The following is a 23,180-nucleotide window of genomic DNA, read 5'->3' as shown; positions in this document are numbered from 1 at the left end:
GTGTGTTCAGCATTATTTAAATGAGAAAAACCTCAAGCTTCCAGGTTGCTGTTAGTGACAGATTCCCCCACCCCCCCCCCACCCACCCCCCCCCCCCCCCCCCCCCCCACCCCTTCTGTAATAGCCCTCTGTGTATTCTCCTGCAATAAATAATCAAATGAGGATCGTCCTCCAAAGTGTCCGACTCCTGTATAGTTTAAATGTATCCTCAAAGGCCCGTGTGTTTCTCGACTCACTCTCTCTCGGCCTCTGCTCCATATCCGCCACGTAATTGACAGCAGATACAACAAGACTTGTGTTTTGAAACCCGGACAAGTGGCAATGATGCCTCCCAGGATACCCGGCAGCAACTGAGCACACACAGCATCAATGCCTTTTCCTTAATTGAGGCAACACACAAATGGTTGGCATGTAGTTTTTTTTGGGGGGGGAAGAGTATGTGGTGATACTGGTTTGTGGCAAACAACGTCCAACTGAATTGAACATGCGACAGCTTGTAGGTCCACAAGGCAGCAGGTTCTTTGAAATGGTAATGGTATCGTTTGAAAGTCCTGCACTGTGGGGCCTGCACATCATCACGCTGTTGTGGGGGTGGACGAGAGGAGAGCGGAGATGGGAGGGGGGGTCGCTGCCTGTTAATGCAGCAGAGCATAAAGAGAAGACTGAATCCGGCCGTGTCTTTCTGTGTGTCTGCGTATGTGTGTGTGTGTGTGTGTGTGTGTGTGTGTGTGTGTGTGTGTGTGTGTGTGTGTGTGTGCTTGCATAAGGTTAAAGACCAGTAGGTCTGTTTTATGTACAGTAAGGTAACGGCATGATTAACACACAGAGAGTCTGAATATGAGGATAGTCTTGTGCAGTAGTACAGAGTGTGATAAGAGTTTTACAGTGACAATTATGTCTTTGAGCCCTTGGTTATAAAAACCACTTTGCCTCAAATTGTTACAAGGGTAAAAAGCCAATGGTTTTTACCTGACCTTTAGATTTATGTTCATGAAAAAAGCTGCTGCAGTGCAAACAGTGCAGAGATGAAGACTTTAAATCACTTCAAAGTAGTGATAATCCGTTTTTGCAATTAGTCTCTGTTATGACTTATGGGTTTCCTTGATGAAGGGAGAATATTATACCAAGTTCTTTTTCACTGGGGAGATTTTTATTTTTTTATTTTTTTGCTCTCCTTGCCTTTTTTTTTGGTCACCTATTTATTTGATCCTGTTAGAAGTTGTTATGACTTGTGACTTGTGTCCCTCCTTCTGAGGGAATTGTCAACACATTATTTAATAGGCCGCAGTAACGTTTGTGAAAATGTTGAAGAAATTGCTTTGTGGCTGTCTGAGATGTCGCAGATTTGCTTTGGAGATGAAATATCTCACACTAAATGTCACAATAATAAACAACACAGACATGAATAATAACTGTGTAGAAATAATCAATCATGTGTCTGACAATGATGATGGCTTTTTCCGGTAATGCAGAGGCAGCAAAAATTCATTTTGGGTTTCAGTTTCATAACCAGCTAAAAACTCCTCACGAGAGCTTGAATATTAGAAACACGATGACTAAAAGTTAATGTTTTTATAAAAGGGTAAGTGAATAAAGATTGCAACCAATAAAAACGTCTCACAATCATGCTAGTTGACCATCACTACTTTGAGAAATGTACCGTAGATATTTTTCTGTTTTCTTTAAATCTACTTTAATGTCAATGACTACGACTTGACTTAAGACTTGCTTTGACAAGAAGCAACCCAGAACTCATGAAAACAGCGAAGGAGTCTTTAAGCTCTGGGGGCCAGAAACAATTTAAAGATGAAATGCCTCCGCAAGCCTCCATAAGGCAGAACGCTGAAGCCAACGCTCTGTGAAAAACAACTCAAGTTAGCAAATTTGAACCCCACCCAATCGTTCTGTTGTCTATCATGGCCTATATCTAATCCTTTAATGTATTCACATGCCTTGGGGCTACGTTTAAATTACCTAAAGAAATTACCTGTAAGTGTCTGTGTGAAGGTCGGCCTGCGAGTCTGACCCCAGTGTGACATGATGGATCTACTGCTCCACTTCTGCTGGCTCAACACATGAGAGATCTGATTTCCATTAGCAATGAGGAAACACACACACACACACACACACACACACTCACTCAGTTCCTCTCCTCTTGCCCCTTTATCACACACATCTTTTATTGCCTCCTTAGCAAGCAAAGATTCTTTCAATGAGGCCAGTCAGCTCTTCCGTAGCTTCTCCCTGGCCAAGTTTTAGATCTAAAGTGTTGAACTGACCTGCATCTCAACACACAGATCAGCATGTGTGTGTGTGTGTGTGTGTGTGTGTGTGTTCCTTACAATATGAATTATTGAGTGTGTTATTGGAGGGACAGCTGGCTCTTGAACACATGAACTCCGTCAGTCAGAGAGACAGTCATAAGTCTGCAGTGACGGGAGCACAGAGGAGGGAAATGAGTGTTAATTCAATTTCACACTGACTCCACTATCAGCAGACCGTGATATTATAAATATATTAAGTGTTTATATGAGCCGTAAAGTCAATAACCACTAGGAATACAATTAATTCATCTTTTTACTAGTAGAATAACTTATTTTCAAAAGACTAACTGAAATCTTTTTCACTGACACGTCTGAGTGATGTCTGAGGTGTATAATAGAGTCCTTAAAACTTCAGCCCTGAATCATCATGTTTTGTATCGGTGGTTGCATTTTTTGTTTTTGTTTTTAAAGACAAAGTTGCACAAGTGACTCAAAATATGAAATGATGAACTTATCTAATTGTGAAATTAATGAGGGCATCACTGAGGCTGCCTTCACAGAATTTTCAAATCAACGCTTCTGTTTTCATGCTGCTTTTGTAACTTTGCAGCTTGTGCAAATAAGTCAGCTTTGTAAAATGTTCTCCTGTTACTTATGTTAATCTCACTCATATTTATCCATATATGTTGTGTCTATAGTTTACTACACTCAGTCGCTCCTTTTTTGTTATTGTTTCTATTTCTAACCAATTTCTTTACAATGCAATATGAGCATTGACATTCTACACATTATTTAATATAATATTAAATACTTTGGTTAGAATATAAACCTCGGAAAGTTTCTATATATATATATATATATATATATCCAGGACTTAATGTGAAAAAGAAATATACCTCAGCTGGTAATTTCACAACCACTTCTATCTCTGCTCATCCCTCTAAGCCTCACTGCCGGTGATCTTGCTGTGTTGAGCCCCTCCCAATTGTGCACACCTGTGTCTCCTGAGAGTGTGTGTGTGTGTGTGTGTGTATGCGTGTATCTATGTGTGTGTGTGTGTGTGTGTGTGTGTGTGTGTGTGCGTGTGTGTGTGTCTGGTGTATGTGATGCCTCCCACATGCTTTGGTAAATTTGGGTTCCTTCCTTCCAGCAACCACTGGGTGAGAGCAGGGTGCAGCCTTTGGGTCCCCACCTTCCTCTCCACAGGTGTTCCTATCCTGCCCTCAGATATGTTCAGTGAGTGTGTATGTGTATTAATGAAAGCGGCTCCTACTTAATTGACCTAACAAAGGAAGCCATTCTCAGTACCTTTACTTTTTAATTTATTTTATTCATGTTTCTGGGTTAGTTAAGCGGAAAAAAGATCTCCTGAGATCTTTTAACTTTTGACTCACATTATCGACACATAATATTTTTCATAATACTGTTAGATGTTCAAAATGTTTGCAATCATCCTTCACTTTCCTTACAGCATGTACTGTAAATGCACACAGTATTTTGTGGTGTTTAAACAAGCTAAATGTTGCGACTGAGAGGTAAATGTCAGCGTTTTTTAGCCGGAAACCTTCGCCACAAGAATGTGACCACGGGATATCGAGTAAATCAATATGGAAGCCGAGGGAGGAGGCTGCCGGTGGGGGATAAAGAGAGAGAGATGGAGAGAGTGACACACACTGCTGCAGTTGATAAATAATATGACAACAGCAAAAAGAAAGGTGGAGGAGAGGAGGCTGAGGGGATAAGTGAGGCATGCTTTTTTAAAGGAGTTAATTCTTCCTGTTTCACCTTTGACACACAGGAAGCAGGTTAATCTGTGACCTTATCTGTGTGTGTTTTCGAGGTAATGAATAATTGTGTATGCCTCTGTTTTAAACGAGTATTTATGCAGATAGTGTAAGAAAAGGATGCTTTAATTGCAGATTGTACAACTGTGTGTTACACCCACCACATGGCACATGCTTTTAACTACACAAATTGAACATGGATAGAAGCCATAAAAAGTCTTATTTTTATACATATTATATTTTATACATTGTCATCAATTTTTATGTGAAATTTTAAGTGAATTTCAGTTCACCTTAATAAGTGGGCCCCAACCTTTTTTCCTGGGAGCTAACCCTAATGCTTGTACTTCAGAAAAGTGGTCATCCCCCCCGAGCCCCCACCCGACTCACATGAAAGAAAAAACTGTTTGAATTGTGTTCATTGTTAAAATTTGAAAGGAAAAGCCTAAAGACAGTTCATTCCAGTATGTGCAAATCTAATTTTGACAACCTCAGTGAAGAGAAAGCCCCGCATCAGATCCAAGATTGTGAAACTAATCACCTACTTGAAAAATACACAGAAACACAAACATGGTGTCTAACTGTGCTGACCAACCTATAATACAAAGTTGAAAAATAGAAGTGTTTAACTGTTACGCAAAAGTATCAAAGCATGACAATTGAACAAATCCCAGAGAAAAAAAAGTCCAAACAATGTATGTATGGCTGGATACCTTGACAAAGAGTAAGATATCCCTCGTTATTCTATTTAGGTAGTGACCCTTTATGATGCAGTTTCCAAAAACTGCACACTCTCTTCTCTAACACACACCCACACATAAAAGTGATGACATTTCTCACTCCTGAATTGAAAGCCGTTTAGACTCAAAGAGAGGAGCGAACACAACAGCAACAACACAAAGAGACCAGGAGACAGACAGTAAGCAGGGGGCCTCTTTACATTGTTGAGAGTTAAATACGTTAAAAAGAACCATTTTAAAACGGGAAAAACATGCAAGCGAATGAAGACTTGAAGGATTTACTGACTATGGAAAAAGGATGAACTCTTTCAGAGTCTGTGGACAGTATTTTAGATTTGTTTGGACCTTTTCTTTGTTGTCATGAGTAAACCAACAGATCAAAAGAATTAAGAATCAAAGCTTTGTCAAAGATGATTAAAAATGAGTATAAGTTTGGTGTGAAAATACAGCCAGCTCACTGCACTGTGTGGGTATTCACCTAATTATAAAAACCTTCATCTGCTGTGAAGCTTCTCAGGAGACCTGTTAGTGTGTGTGTGTGTGTGTGTGCGTGCGTGCGTGTGTGTGTGTTGCAGACAGAAGGAAGGCAGAGTGGGAACAAGTGAGAGAAAATTACATCTGTTTTGGGTCAGCAAAAAAACTTTAAGGAGGCATTTAAAGAGGCAGTAATGAAGTTAACTACACACAATGGTGGTCAATAAGCCACCACACACAGAAAAAACACACACTAGCACGTACAGTATGCAGACTAATCATCTCATCAACCCAGCAAAGTTTTACCTGCACGTCACGTTATTCATTCAGCCCACACACACACTTGTGTATACTATCTCTCTCAAAGGTTTCAAAAAATTAAGATCATGTGAGATCATCCTGATATCTTCATGATAACAACGTCAATTATCGCAGCATCATGTTGAATCAGCACACACTCCCTCAGTCGACACACAGTGAATGTTAATGAAGATGCAGATCAGCAGTTTCAAAGTGCCAGAGGATCTTATCTGGATCTACTGTATTTACCCAAGCAGGACTGTGGGGCAACACTGCCGCTCAGTGGTTAATACAAGGGCTACACACACACACACACACACACACACACACACACACACACACACACACACACACACACACACACACACAAACACACACACAGACACACACACACACACACACACACACACACACACACACACACACACACACACAAACACACACACAGACACACACACACACACACACACACACACACATACACACACATACACACACACAAACACACACACAGACACACACACAGACACACACACACACACACACACACACACACACATACACACACACACACACACACACACACAGACACACACACACACACACACACACACACACACACACACACACACATACACACACATACACACACACACACACACACACACACACACACACACACACACACACACACACACACACAAAAACCACCTTCAAGTAATGTCAAATAATGTTTTTTTTTTAAAGTGAGACTCTTACTTGTGTAGTAGTCTAAATATATTCCAGCCCAAGTCATAAAGAGTTTATTTAAAGGAAGCCTTGTTCATCAGGACTGTTTACATATGAACCAAAACTAAATTGCAATTCAGCGATTTAAGATTTGCTCACGGCTGCTACTGACCATTAAAAGCACAAACAATGAGATAACTGAACGTGACATAAATAGTCAAAAACAAAAGGTAGCGGGCGAGCATAGAGGAGAAAATAAAGACGACAGTGGAGAGGGTTGTGGACTTCAGGAAAAACGCAGCCTCCCCCAGCCCCATCACCACCAGTGACTCCATGGTGTCTACTGTGGAGTCTTTCTGCTTCCTGGGGACCATGACTTAAAAAGTGGGCCAGGATCCCTACAGACCCCATAGATGTGTGTTTCCATAGCAGCATAAACATTAATTGAATCCCATTCACAACCTGATGGCACAGACTGATATATAGACAGTGACCATAAGAAGTAACTAATCCCATTCATGCACATTCATACACCATGGACGAAGCAGCAGGAGCAACTTGGGATCTTGCAAAAGAACAGAACAAATATGGCTGTAGAAGCTGGGGATCAAACCCCTGACCTTCCATTTCAGAGACAACTGACTGTACCACTGATCCACAGCCACCCTGTACTGTTTAATAAAAACTCACTTCACTTAGAAAAATAGTTCACATTTGAAAGTGAATGTGTTATAGTTTCAGGGTAACTTCAGAGGGAAACTTATTTTAGACTATTGAGCTCTTGTGTACTTTCAGAAAAGTGCTGGGGCATTTATTGATGCTCAAGAGCTTATAAACACTGACAACTAAGGACACATAGAGGACAAGCTGTAGGCACCTTACAGATAGGGCAGCACAGGAGAGCTCTGTAGAGGCTCTGAGAGGCACTGAGAAATAAAAACACTCTCCACTTTGACAAACTTGCAATTACTAGTTGCATGCCAACATGGGCAATGGTGTATAAATAAGGAAAACACAAAGGACAAAACTCACCTTCACCTGATCCATGTTGAAAGATGAGTTGCTTTTAAACCAGGAAAAAGCAGAGAACCAAATCTGAGCCACTAGCCTAAAGCTCAAAACCAACGTAGACGAGGTCACCTTCTGGGAATCATGCTGGATGTTTACGGCCGATACATTGAAACTGCGAATGGCTCATTAAATGTCCTCTATACTTCCAGAGAAAAACATTCAACACCAGAGAGGATGGAGGGGCAATTCCTTACATTATAAAGAACAGTAAAAATATAACAACAGATTTGTTTTGACTCAAACACCATTTACCTGAAATATGTACTTTGACAAAGAAAAGAAAAAAATTGGGGGAAGAAAATGTTTCAACTTGTGCTTCTTACATTTATAGCGATATAGGAATGATGTGCACTTCCTGAATATATACTTCAATTGACAAGAAATAAGCAAACTGGCCTATAAACAGCAACCTAAACACCCTAACTCACCTGCTAGTTTCATTTTGTTCAGTTAGATGATGGTGTTGTTCTTACCCTTTAACACTAACAATACACAATCACATTTGGAGTGTCAAATTTGTCTAGGTACTATTTTTGTTTCTCTGCTATGGAGTAATATAGTATGGCTCAATCTGTTAGAGGCTGATAGAGGAAGAAAAGTTTCCTGATATTTTACAAGCAACCTGCTCTTTTTATCCCCTTCTTTTTAACTACTTAATTACAGCCTATAGCTTTTCGCTTATCTAAAGAGACCTAATGTTTGTAAACTTTAGTTTGTTGACCATATGATATTCTTAACTGAAAGACTAGTAATGTAAGGATGTTTTGAAAATTCCCAGCAGGCTACATTACATGCAGAAGTATGTAGATGCACATGATTGACACTGTGTGGTTGGTAGCCTTCTATTGTTAAAAAAAACCCCCAAAGACAATCAGACTATAACAGATACAAATGTTTTATAATTAGCCTAGTTGTGTTTTTTAGTTTGATTTTGAAGTGCATGCAGCAGATGCCTTGAGAATGGTTTTACTCTTCACTGTAGTGTTTCTTGTGTCCACAAGGAGGCAGCAGAGTCCATTATATCTATTCAACGTCATTTGGCAACAAGACAGGAAAGTATTTTCTTCTCTTCTGCTTGCTGAGTCTATAAAGGTCTTAGTTCGTACGTATTTTGTCTGTCCATCTTGAAAGCACAACGCCCACACTTGAACGTATTATCTATTTATTAAGGATTAGAAACATGAAAAAACATACAAAAAAGCCTGTGAAAACGTGACAAAATCTTAAAAACTTTATAGCAAAACATTTACACAAACCAAATGGTAACACTAAGGCTAATGTGATAAACCTCAATCAAATCTTTATGAACTAGCCTACTACTTCATCGGTCACTGGCATTGGCACCATGCTCGAAGAGTGTGTTCTTATGTTGGCTAGAGGTTCAATTTGTGCTTTTTTTTTTTTTTTTACAGAAACCTGAGCATTGAGAAGTTGTTATTTACATGTGTAAATATGTATGAATATACAGCACTTTATGTGGGTGTTTTGGTGCATCCCTGTCTGAGTTTGACTTGTTGTTGTTTAAAGTTGTCCCAGTTGTACTTTTCTGGCTGCATGGACCAAGGAAAGTTGACATGCTCATGTTGAATGGATGGATATATGACCAATAAACCACTAATACAAGAGTTAGAGCCACGATCGCTTGATTGGTTAGATTATGACTGATGTTTGTGTGGATGTGTAGTTGGGTGAAGGCCTGGTCAGGAGAGCGGTGGCAGGGACCGGGTGCTGGCTGGGCTGTACTTCCCCTTGGATGGAGATGGTGGGGGCTGGGTGAGGTGAGGCGAGGAAGGGGATGGACGAATGTGTGCAATTTTTTTCCCTGTATCCTCATGCGCTGAACCAGAACCAGGTGACCTACCGCTGGCCCTCCTTAAAAGAGGCGAGGTGGAGAAAGAGGTGGGCATGCTTTTGTGCTGCGAGGGGGAGTGGTGTCGGGACGGATGGCAGGTGGGGGAGGAAAAGAAGGCAGGCTCAGTGTGACTACTAGGCGATGGGTGGCAACTTGGTGAGGGATGGTGGCGAGGTGAACTATGTGGTTGTTCCTTGCTGTGTCTGGGTGACTTTGGCACCCTTGGTGACTTTGGTGTCTTTGGTGATTTGGGTGACCTGGGCATAGGGTGAGAGGAGTAGGAGTCGACGGTGTGAGTGGGAGGGGTTTGACTTAGAGAGGAGGCGGAGTCTCCATTGCTGGGGACCTTGTACAGGAAAACATCATACTGAAGGGGTGGCCTCATCTCCGGATGAAGCTTGGCGTCTTTAGGGAGGAGCACTTCCAGCCCAATAGTAACTCCATCCTGATATGGGAATATGGTAAGTGGAGAAGGAGGCAACAATGTAGGGACAGTCACAGAGGAAAGAATAGTGAAATGAAAGTAAACAAAACATAGATAAAGTATGAAACATTTGGTCCTATTTCTAACACAATATATTAAAGGACTAGTGTGAAGGATTTAGGGGCATTTAGGGGTGAGGTTGCAACCACTTTGCATACCCAACACCATCACCACTCAATAATGAATTTAAAAATAATGAATACCACTCAATTACACACACAGCTCCTTACATCTAAAACCATTGACTTCATTGCCGGGTTAAATTATGAGACACTAAAAACACGTTTAACCTATACTATCTCTGTGTTCTGTAGGCTCAAGTGATGGTTACAGGACAGTTGACAGACACAAATAATTTGCATCAAAGATAAACAAATAAAAAGGACATCATGAAAAATATTCAAGAGATAACTGGTGAAATGTGTTGTGAGTTTCAAGTGAAAGGATCAGGTGCATAAAGTAAAAAAAAAATGGAAACACATAGGTGCAAAAAAATAATTAAATATCCTCTTGTAGAAAAATAAATACAGGATTAAAATAATTAAAGCTAAATGGATTTCAGTGTTTCCTTTCCATTGAAAGTCAGGGGTAGATGAGTTTTAGTTTTGATTAAAACACTGTTACTCTAAAGGGAGTTCAGTTCATTTTGAAGAGCTGTCCATGGTACTGAATTGGTCCCCACACGCTAAAGTTTGTGTGGTCTAATCTGTGAGCAGCCTACTGTTGCACAAAAGCAGGATCAGCCGTGCATTCTCTTATTATTAGCATGGGAGCGGTTGGGCAGTAGTTGGCTTCATTATGAGCAGACATGCAGAAACAGAGAGCAAGCGAGAAAGAGAGCAATTAAGAGAGAGAGAGAGAAAGAGAGGGAGAGAGAGAGAGAGAGAGAGAGAGAGAGAGAGAGAGAGAGAGAGAGAGAGAGAGAGAGCAAGCAGAGCTCATAGCAACACACAGGGACAAGCTGGATAAAATTAAAAAGATTTATTCCAACAACTGTGAACTATAATCCTCCATGTATACCAAAAAAGTACAAAAGAACCTCAAGTACATTAAAGTATTATAAATCACATTTAAAACCAAGACACAGCATGTGTTATATTTTTATATAGATTCAAATATCAACTCCAAGCAAATACTTTGACCTTATGTAATCTAAACATATCCACTTATTAGCAAACATGAATAATTCTCAAATACAGATTCACTTGATTTTCACGTACTTATTTTGCTAATTTTCAGACACTTTTTGTTGATAACACCAATGCATGCGAGCAGTAGGAGAGACATTAAGGCGGGGCAGGCAGAGGTGAAGGGTTTTTTTTTTTTTTGGGGGGGGGCGGGGGAAGACAATGAAGGAGCAAGAGTTCATTTTGCAAGACAAAGGTAGGGCATCAGTAGAGAGGAGAGTCAGTCATTAGTTTTTCCAAGCCAGAGGTTTTAGTCCAGCGTTAGAGGCAGGTGGAGGAAGGAAAGCAGGCAGCGTCGCCACTATATGATCAGCGTTTGCATGGCGGCCTTGTAAACAGGACTATTGTGCTCTTCAAGTTGTGTCTTTGAATTCGCATTGTGCTTAATTTTGACTTCAGGGCCTGATTGGACTGTTTAAAATCCCCAATGTACAAGGTGTAAACAATGTTAGCCTATCATAACTTCTTCTTATTAGTGTGTGCATTTTATATTCTATATTTTTGGTCTCCACCACAGCACACTTTTCCAGGTGGTCATATTATACCAGGTTGTTCTGGACCATGTTTACCTCAGCGTTCTCCTCTGTGTTGTTGGGAGTGTGGACGACAGAGGTGGGGCGGTTGTTCTCGTGTTTGGGGGAATGAGAGTTGAGGATGTTCATGGAGCCCTCTTCCTTGGCTTGTGGTGACTTTGTGGGGTCCACCTGCTTCTGAGGATCATCCTGTGAGAGAAAGTGTGTGATCTATTATAATTGCCTTGCACTTATGGTACCCACACAAATACATTTCTATACATGCACACCGGACAGAAAGGTCACAGTGATATGCAGATTTTTCTGCAACCTGAATCTACATCAGTTAATCATGTTAGTATGGTCGAGTGTTTGTGCATATCTGTGCAGACTTGGTCTAGAAAAACAAACCATACTTTCAGGGAACCTTGAAGACTTATAACTTCCTTTCCTTAAAGATTCTGATGCAATTAAAACCAAAAACAACTTTGCAGTATGAACACATCCCTGAAAGCTAAAAATTAATGATTTCAATTCACACCAACAGGGGTCACTGCATGGCTCGTTCTCTTATTACCTTATCAAGTAATCATGCATCGGCATTTAAGAAAACACTAATCGGACCTTTGATATTTGAGAAGTGCATTGCTGACCATGTCTCTGCAGGGGCTTTTTAGCCTCTTGACCTGACATTTAGTATCTAGAAGTCAGTGTCACTCATCCAAAAGCTACTACAACAAAATGCCAGCAGCGCTCTGGGAGCGGAAAGATAAGTCATAATGTGTCCACTTGATTTATCCTGGGAAATGGAATGAAAACGACTATTAAACTATTGTGTCTGTGAATATGTGCATGTGTTCAGCCCATTGATCGACTGGCTGTCACAGACACGGGAAGGTCATAGGCACAGCGGGCAGAAAGTAGGGCACAATTGATCAGTCACACTGGCTACTCATGAACAACACTTGCTTAGCACCCTTTCAAATGTGGGACAGCAAAATCAAAAAAAAGTCCCAGGAGCAAAAAGGGCTTATTATAGACTCATTGATGGTTATCTCTGTTAACATCTGACACTATTAACAAGACACTCCAGTGTTTATTGAGATTAGAATTTAAACCAGGCATCAGTACCACTATATGTTTGCTAAATAACCCGGTAGGCGAGTACAGTTTATGATTACAAAACAGGGGCAGACATGAATCAGCCTCACCAACAACAACAACAGACATAGATAATGCATACACAGTTATATTCAAGGACACACCAGCAAACACACATACATGCTCCTACTGAATGAGAATCACTTTGTAGAAGCACTAACATGCACAACCTAGAAAATGGAAGACCTGCTTCACAGGGATCCTAAAATGGCTGTCTGAATTTCACTGGCACAAAAACAGAGCAAGCAGTAAAAAACAAAAGGGAGGCCAGGTTCCTGAAGCTGTAGAGGCACAGGTGAGAGACAGCTAATGTGGAACAACTGGCTACAGGAAGCCCTGCAGGAAGCGATTGATTATTTCACCCACAGAAAAAGTCGAAAAAACAGTTGATACATGATCAGATTTGCAGCACAGAGGAGAGCCAAAATCTGGCGACTAGAGGTTTCACAGGGGATAGATTTAAAGCAAAGCCAGGAAGGGAAACTGCTGCAGATGGTGTGAGCATTTCCACTTTACATACCTGGAAGTTGTTATAAGGGTTTTTGGGTTTATACTCCCAGGTATAGCCGGTTGTTGACGGCCTCTGAAGAGATCCATTTGTTTGAAAAGCATTAAACACACACATACTGTACATTCACAACTTTAGATGGAAAGCTTGTGAGGAGAAATATTAGGGAACCATGGTGAGTTAGATGTGTACATAAAAAACATGATTAAAATGAATAAATAAAATCACTTTTTAAACTGACTGAGTAAGAAAACATAGGAGAAGAAGTCACAAACAAACAGGAAAAAAAGGTTATGGTTAAAAAAAGACAGGAAGAGTAAGACGAGAGAGACGAACTGAAGTCGAAAAGGACAATAAAACACGAGGAGAGTTGGGGCGTACCTGACAAATAATGTTGTCATAGTATGCCAGGTTGTGTGTGTGAGCTTGAGGAGCAGGCGGGGGGGTATCGCACAGTTTCCTTACATTTGGCTGCGAGCCGTCAGCTGTTGTAGAAACTGAGAGGCCGTCCGTCTGTGGCTCGCTACTCTGTGGGCGGAATTTACTGCGGCAAAGAAAAAAAGATGCATCATAAATGTGTTTTGGTTCCAACTTTCTCTGCTATTGTATCTACTTTGTAAGTTAAGCACAAATACAATAATACCTACAAATGTATGTAGGGAGGCATGTGCTTGTTCACATACTGAGTTTTGATCTTTTTAATTGTATTCTTGATTGGTAATACTGTGGAAACAGCCAACTGCATTCAGCATTTTCTAGAAGAATTTAAATGTCCTTATAAGGTCAATAAATTGTATTGTACCACATCATGTTATACACATTGTATCTGATGTGTTAAGATATCACATAATATGATACGGTAATATCTTATTGTATCTTTTTCTATCATATTGAATCTATAATATACCTCCAGGACCAAATTTTCACACTGCAGATGGCAGTGTAGGAAAATTTGGTCTGGTAGACACATCACACAGATAATATTCAATCACAGTCGAAGAACTTCAATAATTCAGTGGAAACTAAAGGGAATTAGATCATCTCTAAAGACCAGTTTCCAGCTGATGGGTTGAAATCAAATTGGATTTGATGAAAAAGATTTTTCCCGCTGTTCACTGCTTGTTTCACATCCCCATTAGGCTCCCCTCTATCCCCGTCTTTTGCGTTTTCTCTGCTCTAAAAATCACTTGCATATGACTTCTCAGTTATGAGGTTTCAGAGTTTTCTAGAAAATAGACTGACACGAATGAAGCGTCCTCTTTAGCACCCACACAGTACTGTAATTTACAACATATATTTTTCACTTTTACCGTCTATTCTTTAACACACACACACACACACACACACACACACACACACACACACACACACACACACACACACACACACACACACACACACACACCTGCGTTTGCGAAGGCGCTTGTTCTCATTCTTGAGGCGGTGCAGCCTCTTGGCAAAGAATACGATGATCATGAAGAGGAGGATGAGCACACTGGAGGATACTCCCACCACCACGCACAACACCTGAAACTCTGTCACCATCCAATCGCAGCGTGTGCCTTTGTTCCAGATGTAGTCCTGTACGTTGCACCTGGAAAAGTTACAACATTGGCCTTTTTAAAAAAAACACTGTTGTTTTTGTTCACAGAAAAACACACCAGCCATATAAAGAAGCCAAAAGGTTTAACATGAGTGTGAATACTCTGACCAAGTGCATTTACCATATTTATAGCAACGGCATGCAAGCCAAAGAAAAGGGTGTAAAATGTTACTTAGAGCAGATGACATGTGTCCTGAGGTCTGCCGCAAAGCAGGGATTCGGCATGCAGCCCAGCTCCTAATGAGATCAAAGGATCAGGATGTGTGCGTGTATATATGTGTGTGTGTGTGTGTGTGTGTGTGTGTGTGTGTGTGTGTGTGTGTGTGTGTGTGTGTGTGTGTGTGTGTGTGTGTGTGTGTGTGTGTGTGTGTGTGTGTGTGTGTGTGTGTGTGTGTGTGTCTTTTATGTATTCTTCACTTTTTCTGTGAAAATGCATGCGTGAGTTTTAAGTGAGCCAGCATGACTCAGCACGCATGTATGGTTGAATGTGCGTGTGTGTGTGTGTGTGTGTACCCTGTTACTCAGTTGATATGAAGACATGAGCAACAGTTTACCGCCAAGCTTACAGCGAGGCTGCAGGATAGGACAGATGGTGCTATCAAGGCAGGGTGCATGTGCATGAGAGTGTGAATCGAACGTGTGTGTACGTGCACAGGGAGTGTGTGTTTATGCGAATCCCTCCCTGACATTATAGCATTGTCATCTTCCTTGGACTTTCTATGAGTGACTACATCGCCTGTCACTACACACTCTTTCATCCCCCCCCGCTTCCAAAACTGAGCTAATCCTTGAGCGACCCCGCTGTGATCTTGACCAGCCCTCATCACACATTAAGCCAACCCTCTGTCCCTGTACGTGTGCATGTTTTCAGAGGGTGTATGCTTCTCTGAAGTGTCCTAGATCTTTTCCTTTGTTTCAGGGAGGGAACACATTAGAAATCCTCCCAGGAAGAGAAATAAAAAGGGAAATGTTTTAGTGCCTTAGAACTCCACGAAACCACTCCTGCTGCCCTTTGCATAAACCATACTTATCCTAAAGAAACACTGCTTCTTACAATACCCAAAGAAAAGGAAATGTCATGTAACGTTGTTTTTTGTTTTTCTCACCTGCAGAAGGCACCCATCCCTGCTACCACAGTGCACACTCCTCCATTAAAGCAGAAATTGGGTTCAATGTCACACTGAGGCACGCACACCCCAGGCCCCGAGCGCACAAAGCCAAGCCTGCAGCCGTCAGCTCCTATGGCACCACCAAAGCCTGCCCCGTCACCACTGTTCGGCCGTGGCCTGGGAGTAGCCAGTGAGGAGGGTTTGCTTCCTACCTTCGGACCCCCGTAAGGTCTCACATTTTCAGAAACAACAGGAGCACCAGACAGCAGCGGGTTCTCGTCCTCCATGTCAGGCGGGGGTGAAGGGGTGGGCTCAGGTTCTGGGGTTGAATCTAATGCAGAGAGGTCGTCATCGGGGGAAAGGTAGTCATAAAAGTCAGAAAGCGTCCATGCAGTGGGGTCTCCACCTTTTTGCTTTTGAGGTTTTGGGACTTTGGCCAAATCCTGAGCATGATCAGGGGGAGCAACATCGAGGGTAGGGCTATGAAACGCCACGGTGATGACGTCATCAGACATGGGGTTTCCCGGCTGGTCTGGACCCGCCCCTCCAGCTGTGAGCTCTTCTCCTCCAGTTGTGTCCTCTTCTATGAAGTCTAAGTAGGTGTGTTTCTGAGAATGGTGACGTTTAGTGGAGCTGCGTGGGAGTGTGGCCCCAAGTGTGAGCCCTGCTCCGATCAGGTGATCTCTTTCTGCCGAGTCCTCGCTGAGCACCATCCCAGTATTCAAGGTCCCCTTGCTGACAGATGATTGGTTGTGGTGATGATGGTGCCTGCCAAGCGAATGCCTCCCTGTCAGTCATACACAAACAAGCATTAAAGAGCCAATCTAACAATTGTGTATCGTACTTTGGTTAAAATTGGGGTACGTGCAAGACTTAAAAGAAAACGTTCATACAAGTTTTAGTGCCGACCAAGTTGATTGGTTTGGAGAAGAGGTATTCCATGAGACCTAATGTGTACAGCAGGACTAGAACATATATGTACATGTTCATCCCTCTCAGGTGTTCTAAATACCAGAACATAACATTAAAGCAAACTTTCTTTGTCTTAGTCATGACATGTGCCACCCAAGGCAACTGTCAAAACATTCAATGCAAAACACTTTATTTGTCCCCGGGGGAAAATTCAACATGATAAATCCAAACGTACAGCTGTAAACACAAATTACAAAACAGCTGATCTGAGGTAACATGAAAACATTCACAAAACAGCAAAGAAATGTAGGTCTTTCCTTGTGTGTTGCAACAGTCCAGTTCCAGTGAAAATGTAAAACTAGTTCTTGGTTTAGCAAAATGAACAAAATGAACAAAATAACTGTTTCAATGCCACTGTTTGTGCTTGTGCACTAAATGTCAACATGTCTGTGATCGCTGATGAATGGATCACTTATAACGTTCAGTATAATACGTAACTCTCTATGGTGTGTGATATTTCTTTGAATATTCTTAACTAGAGGCGGAGATATTCTGACATTTCAAACCAGGCATGGGTCCAAACCTCTTATTTAACTTCATTGTCTATAAGATGTTTAACATTTATAATAATAATAATTTGGAATGATAAACTGTATATGTACAGCACCCTTTTAACAAAGTTAAGCCGTGCTTCATATAATTATTATTGATGAAAAAGGAAAGCAGAAAGAAAGATTTAAAAAATACAGGCGTTCAGATCCAAGTCTTGTCAGATTGAGTTTAACATTTTGAGAAAAAGTCATTTTCAAACCAACAACATATCTCAATAGAAAAAAAACAATAAAAAGGACAAAGAGGAACTGTATAGTGTCTGAGTGTGTGGCACACAATTGTTTTAGTTAATTTTTGAAAAACATTGTGATCATTGTTGTCACTTTAAGGCTGCTGAAATAACTACAACTGACAGGGACCTAGTCCTACATGTAATGGTGACGTCAACTATCTATCAATGACAGAGCACAAGGAGATTTTGTCAGATATATGTAGATCAAAAAAAGTTTAACAAAGGCATGTGTGCAGACATAATAACATATTTATTTTGTGGAATGAAGCTGATCCCCATGTCCCAGCTCTGTTTGGTTTGATAAACACAGTGGCCCGAGGATGAGACATGAATAATTTAAACAGATCCCTGTAGTATTCTGCAGACATGCCTTTAAGCTGTACAGGCTCGTTTTCTCTACTGTTACGCTAACATGTCTTTCGCCATATATTCAGCTAAATCTAACAAATCCAACACAATAAAGAGTTGTATTTTCAAAAAAGAGCTACCTTGTGGAAAACAGAAGCTCAGAAAAGAAACCCTCTGCTGTGATTTTCTGATTAAAAGCTAAGTGATTAATGATCCTCAACTCAGAACAAGAGCTGAATACTGTTCTGTTATCAGACCATGGTCATGCAGGATTAGGCATGTTGAGTGAATGACTAATGTGCTCTACTGACCGAGACCGGGTGAGGATTAGATTAGGATTTACAGACGTTGGAGGTTGACTTGTCAGACACTTTTCCTGTACTTTGCAATCTGCACAAAGTCACAGTGGCAGAGATGGAGAGGAGAGAAGAGAGTCCTACTTCTTATTGATGAGCTAGTCATTACAAACTCCCTTTTCTGTAGTCAAATTTTGTTCAGAACCGATAAACTCTTTTAGAATCAAGTGGAGATACTAAAGTTTCCATACAAAGGAGAAATATACGGCTGTCACTATACGACATGGACACAGTCAGTGGTGTAGTGGAGACTGAAAAACAAGTGGGTATACTCTGTATACCTGCATATACCTCTGCGTCTTAGGGACGTTACCCATTGGTTTCTGAAGTGGACTTTGGACTGACAAGCAGCTACAATGTGCCTGCTCATCAGTCAGATCAGCAATGTGCACTATGAATACCCTTTAGCCCTGATATGATGAAACCAGATGAGTTTCAAAAAAAACATCAACCCCCGTACAGTGTGTGGACAAACTATTCAGATGAAAATCATCTTTGGAAACAGTCTCTAAACATGCCTATTTTAGAATAGCGCCTTACAGGACTTTTGCAGCCAGTCTCAAGTGAAGTCTCAAGGAGCTGCACATTTTTGGCACTTTCATATTCTCTTTATTTGTCATTTCAACACCAGAGCTTTGGCTTCCATCAGGAGTAGAATGCTGACAGATTTTAAAAGATTAAGGACACTTTTGAATACATTTGGAAAAGACATGTATACATTTTCTTGATGATGCACGTGAAGATTGATATGACTATGCTAATTAGCAAGATAGAACGAGCAGTTTGTTTTCTTAGCTTAGGACAAAAACTGTACACAGGAAAATGTGTTTACTTTGCTCTGTCCAAAGGAAACAAAATCCACCTCCAATAAACTCTTCAGAAGATCTCAGATCTTTAGAGGCTGGTCAGAGGGTTTCTTTCATTAGTCTCTGAACAAATCTAAAAATCCTTTTGCATGTTTCTGCAGTGGAGCTAATTGGCTGCAGGTGTTACAGTAAGCACATAGCATATATTAAAAGTGGTAACAATTTCAGAAAGAGTCACTTCTGGCAGAGTAACCAAGTGTTTCAAATGTTTTATTAGCTATGCTTAATGGTAGCTTTTAGCATTTTTACAATAAAAGCCTTAGTAATGTGTTATCTATCTTAAAAAGAAAGTTGCAGTTCTAAGATATAGTCCTTTCTGTGATGTTATTGCACATAAATTGGTTACCTTGCTCAGTCCAAATCCTCAATATTAGCGCTTCTAAAAGAACATTCTGGGCTTTAGATATGCTAGTAATGAGGACTGTGTTACTTTTAGACAGAGAATCCATCTGTACCCAATCAATTTTGCTAAGCTAAGCAATGCTTCAGCTGAATGGGGTAGTTTTAAATTTAGCATTAGGACATAGGAGTAGGAAGAATTTTTGGATGTAAGTTGCTGAAAAAAAAAAAAAAAAAGCAAATAGGTGCATCTCCTTATTATAAAAGTGACAAGAAAGAAAGTGGTGTTGTTGATGAGGTTTGGGAAATGTTTTCCTGCACTTGAGTTAATGTTCCCACAGTTTACTGAATTCCAGGGACTCATTTATACACACTTTTCCACTGACAAAATACTTGGCTAGATGGCTTCTCCTCCACGGCCCCCCTCAAATCACTGTGTCCAATGAGATCACTGTGTTCAGTGTCTGGCACTTCCATTCAGAGCTAATACTAAAACCATCTGAACGTGCCTTGAGTCACGAAGACTAGTGATGGCAGAGGAACCCTGAGATCCTCCTCAAACACACACACACAGAGACAGACACACACACACACTCTAGTTGCCATGGTGAGATGTAAAGAGGTGCAGTGGAAACAGAGAATCCAGTGTTTCGCTCTCTCGCTCCCTTGTTTTTCAATAAGCTGCCAGTCAGTAAATGTTAATATGCCAACTCCAACTCAGTGAAAAAATCTGGGAAGGAACGGACTTGAACACATCATAGTTTGTAAAAACAAATAGACACGCACTAACATGTTTACACCGATTTAAAGTGATTAAAATTTCATAAGGTTCAATCTGCCAATTTCTCCCCTGTTGAGATTTAGATACAGCATCGTGTCAGCAGCTGGCACTCTCACGGCGATTAGGAGGGAAAAAAGGGAACATGAAGAGATTACAAGAGCAAGACGAGCCAGTTGAGCGAACAGGCCCTTGACCCTGCCCAGCAATTTGATTTCCCTTTAAGAAATAGTGTGATTTTTGCCTTGAACTGCTAGCTGAGTAATTATTATGGTACCTGAGGTCACTATGGTTGGCTGGGTCCAAGAATCCCAGTAGCCTAATAATAACACACATTTTGAAAATGTAAACCAGTTTGAAGGAACTAAATAACTTTCCAATATTTTTTTTTTTTCTGAATTCAGAACTCCTTTGAAACAGCCTACCACACCTAACCATTTTATTGTTTCTTTTCTGTTAAAGCTGCATCCCTCCACCTTGGTGCATGTGTGTGAATAGAGGGGAGTCAGTGAGATGCCAATGATCTGATCTTTTGTGACTGTTCATGAGATTTCTGGGGCTACAGGGCAGATGGACCTCACAGTATGCATTCACTCTGACAGTGAACACACACATAATTACATTTCAGTGCTCCTATGAGTTTGGCTTTTTTCCCATATGCTATGTAGAAGAAGCTACTTTATTTTCTATATGTAAGGGTTGTTTTTATTAACATAGGACTCAAACGTTTAAGAAATGGATTTCATGCTACATTTGCAAATCCTAATTTCACAAACAATGTTCCCTGTTTTTGAACATAAAACAGTACAAACAATGGATGAATGAATAAAAAAAAACCCTAATAATTATGGTAACAAGTTGATCTTGATATAATCAGGCCTATTTAATGTCACAAACCTGCTATTAAAGTAAACCCTCACTTGCACCAGGTTCGTCTAAAAAATGACGTAATCATTTCCGAAGATTAATCATAAGCCTAAAGAACCTTAAAAGAATATTAACATAAACCTCGGGTTTGCTCATTGTTAAGCTTTTAATTAGATTGATATATGAATTTAAATGTCAAATCAAAATACATGTTTTCCCTCCACATGTGCAGTGAAATGGGTTTAGATGATCCTATGCGTTTCTTTTAATGATTCGAAAGCTATGCTCGTGCACCCCGGGGTTTATAGTGTAAGAGACAGGACATCAGACTCAATGCTTTTTTTTTTTTTTACCGGTCAATATGTCACTGTGTTAACGCCTGGTTACACATTGAGGGCGAGGGATGCGGCGAGAAGGGGCGGGGGCGGTTAAAAACAGTGGCGGCGCGTGCCCATGTGAACCCCAACGACCCTCTGGTGCACGAGCTACCCTGTTGCTGGGCAGCGACTGCAGCGCTCCTTTCAACATTAGGATTCTTTTTTCTCACGTGCAACTATTCTCATAGGGCACGCAATACAGAATGTGTCATATGTTTCCCCAGTGCTCGTCTTAATGCACTGTCAGTGTCAGAAAGCGAGGGAGGGGGGAGGATTAGGCAGGTCCGATTGTCTTGGGCATCAGTCTAAATGTCTGGAGGAATTCAATCCTTTCAGAGCAATGAATCGGCTTCCTGTAGCCCAGCCACGGTGCACCTAATCCCGCCTGTCTGGGCTATTCACCGCGGCGGCTAGACGCAGCTCCACTTGGCTACTTAAATGTCATAAATTTGCCCTCTTGGAGCAAACACAGGCCATTTTTCCTCCTTAAGAAGATACCCAAGGCATTTGCGTATGACATCTGGACAACGTTGGTTTCCCCTCTTATTAAATAGATCAGGAGGTATTTTTTTCCTGACTACAGTTCAAGTTTGATTGATGGCAATATCCATAGCTCTCAGCAGGAAGCGCAGAAATGATCAGAAATATCCTATTGGATTTGTCAGCACAGACTAATTGACTTTAAGTCTCTTTGATCTATAAACTAATATAGATGAGCTTAATTGAATTGTCTTTTATACTCCGAAATGCAATTTATTTAAGTCTATAAAATACAACTCAGCAGAAAAATTCTCCGGCATGCAGGTTATAATGGGTAAGAGGACCCTGTGGTGACAATAAAAAGATCCATCCACATGTATCATCCGTTTATTTGAAATGACTGCTGCATCCTATATGTGGAGAATAGATTTAGCATTTTTCATATAATGATCCATGCAGGTAGTATTTTCTTAACGCACGTGCAAGCTTTCTTGAACTAACACACACACGCACACACACCACACGTACAGGGTGGGACTCTTGTATGAAGCAGTGGGCTTACCGTGAGCTTTAAGGGGTGCGATGACCAGCGAGATGGTCAGCAGCACATGCCAGGTCCCCAAAGGACTGTCACCACGAGCCATAGTTTTAGCTTTTCCTATGACACACTTATAGTAACTGTGGTCCTGATCGTCCCTCAAGGTACCGGTCAGATTGCGGTGGGGCTGAACGATAATCCTCACAGTGGATCCTCCAAAAGTTCAGATCTTGCCGGTTTTCTCCATGTCGCCGTTATCCTCCCTCACCGCGTCTGAACCTTTTAACAGCTCGGGTTCGGTTCCATTGTATCACGCGGGTCGCCTCTCCTCCACACCTTTCAGCGCGCGCGTGTCCCTCTGCGCTTTTGGGGGTCCGTCGACCGGCAGCACCGCGAGGGGCAGTGTAGTAATGCGCGTGACCTGCGAATGGTTTTGCGACCGTGATTTTAATGAGTCGGGTTCATTGCTGCCTGCTCGTGCCAGCCTTCATGCATGTAGTCTGCTGTTCCCTCTGGAAAGGAGCGGTAAAGCACGGAAAGACGCGCGCGAGCACTGTGCGTTCGGGTGTAAATGTGCCAGAGCATACACGCACGCACGCACGCAGTACACAGTAGAGTAAATGTTAATCGGGGGACAGCCTAGGCTTACTGCTGTAGAATAAGGGATTTAAACAGCGTCTGTTGTCACTAGAAGTCA

At 41.3% G+C, this 23,180-nt stretch overlaps 1 protein-coding gene across 3 annotated transcripts; it reads right to left on the bottom strand.

The window, feature by feature from the left end:
• Positions 1-8,507: 8,507 nt before the first annotated feature.
• Positions 8,508-23,070, bottom strand: cspg5b (chondroitin sulfate proteoglycan 5b). 3 transcript variants are annotated; one of them, XM_079367449.1, is made up of 6 exons: positions 22,508-23,070; positions 15,776-16,565; positions 14,472-14,660; positions 13,448-13,610; positions 11,455-11,607; positions 8,508-9,659 (listed from the first exon to the last, which is right to left on the bottom strand). In XM_079367449.1, exons 1-6 carry the CDS (start codon positions 22,587-22,589, stop codon positions 9,063-9,065), a joined length of 1,974 nt encoding a protein of 657 aa, XP_079223575.1. In that variant the 5' UTR covers positions 22,590-23,070; the 3' UTR covers positions 8,508-9,062. The 3 variants fall into 3 exon arrangements, with proteins under 3 accessions (XP_079223575.1, XP_079223576.1, XP_079223577.1); XM_079367450.1 differs by having other exon boundaries at positions 13,532-13,610; positions 22,508-23,067; XM_079367451.1 differs by lacking the exon at positions 8,508-9,659 and having other exon boundaries at positions 10,665-11,607; positions 22,508-23,052.
• Positions 23,071-23,180: the final 110 nt, after the last annotated feature.

The sequence above is a fragment of the Symphodus melops genome (genome assembly GCF_947650265.1).
Source record: "Symphodus melops genome assembly, chromosome: 18".
NCBI classification, from domain to species: domain Eukaryota; kingdom Metazoa; phylum Chordata; class Actinopteri; order Labriformes; family Labridae; genus Symphodus; species Symphodus melops.
The sequence above is the reverse complement of the archived record's forward strand: the minus strand, read 5'-3'. Positions and strand labels throughout refer to the sequence as shown.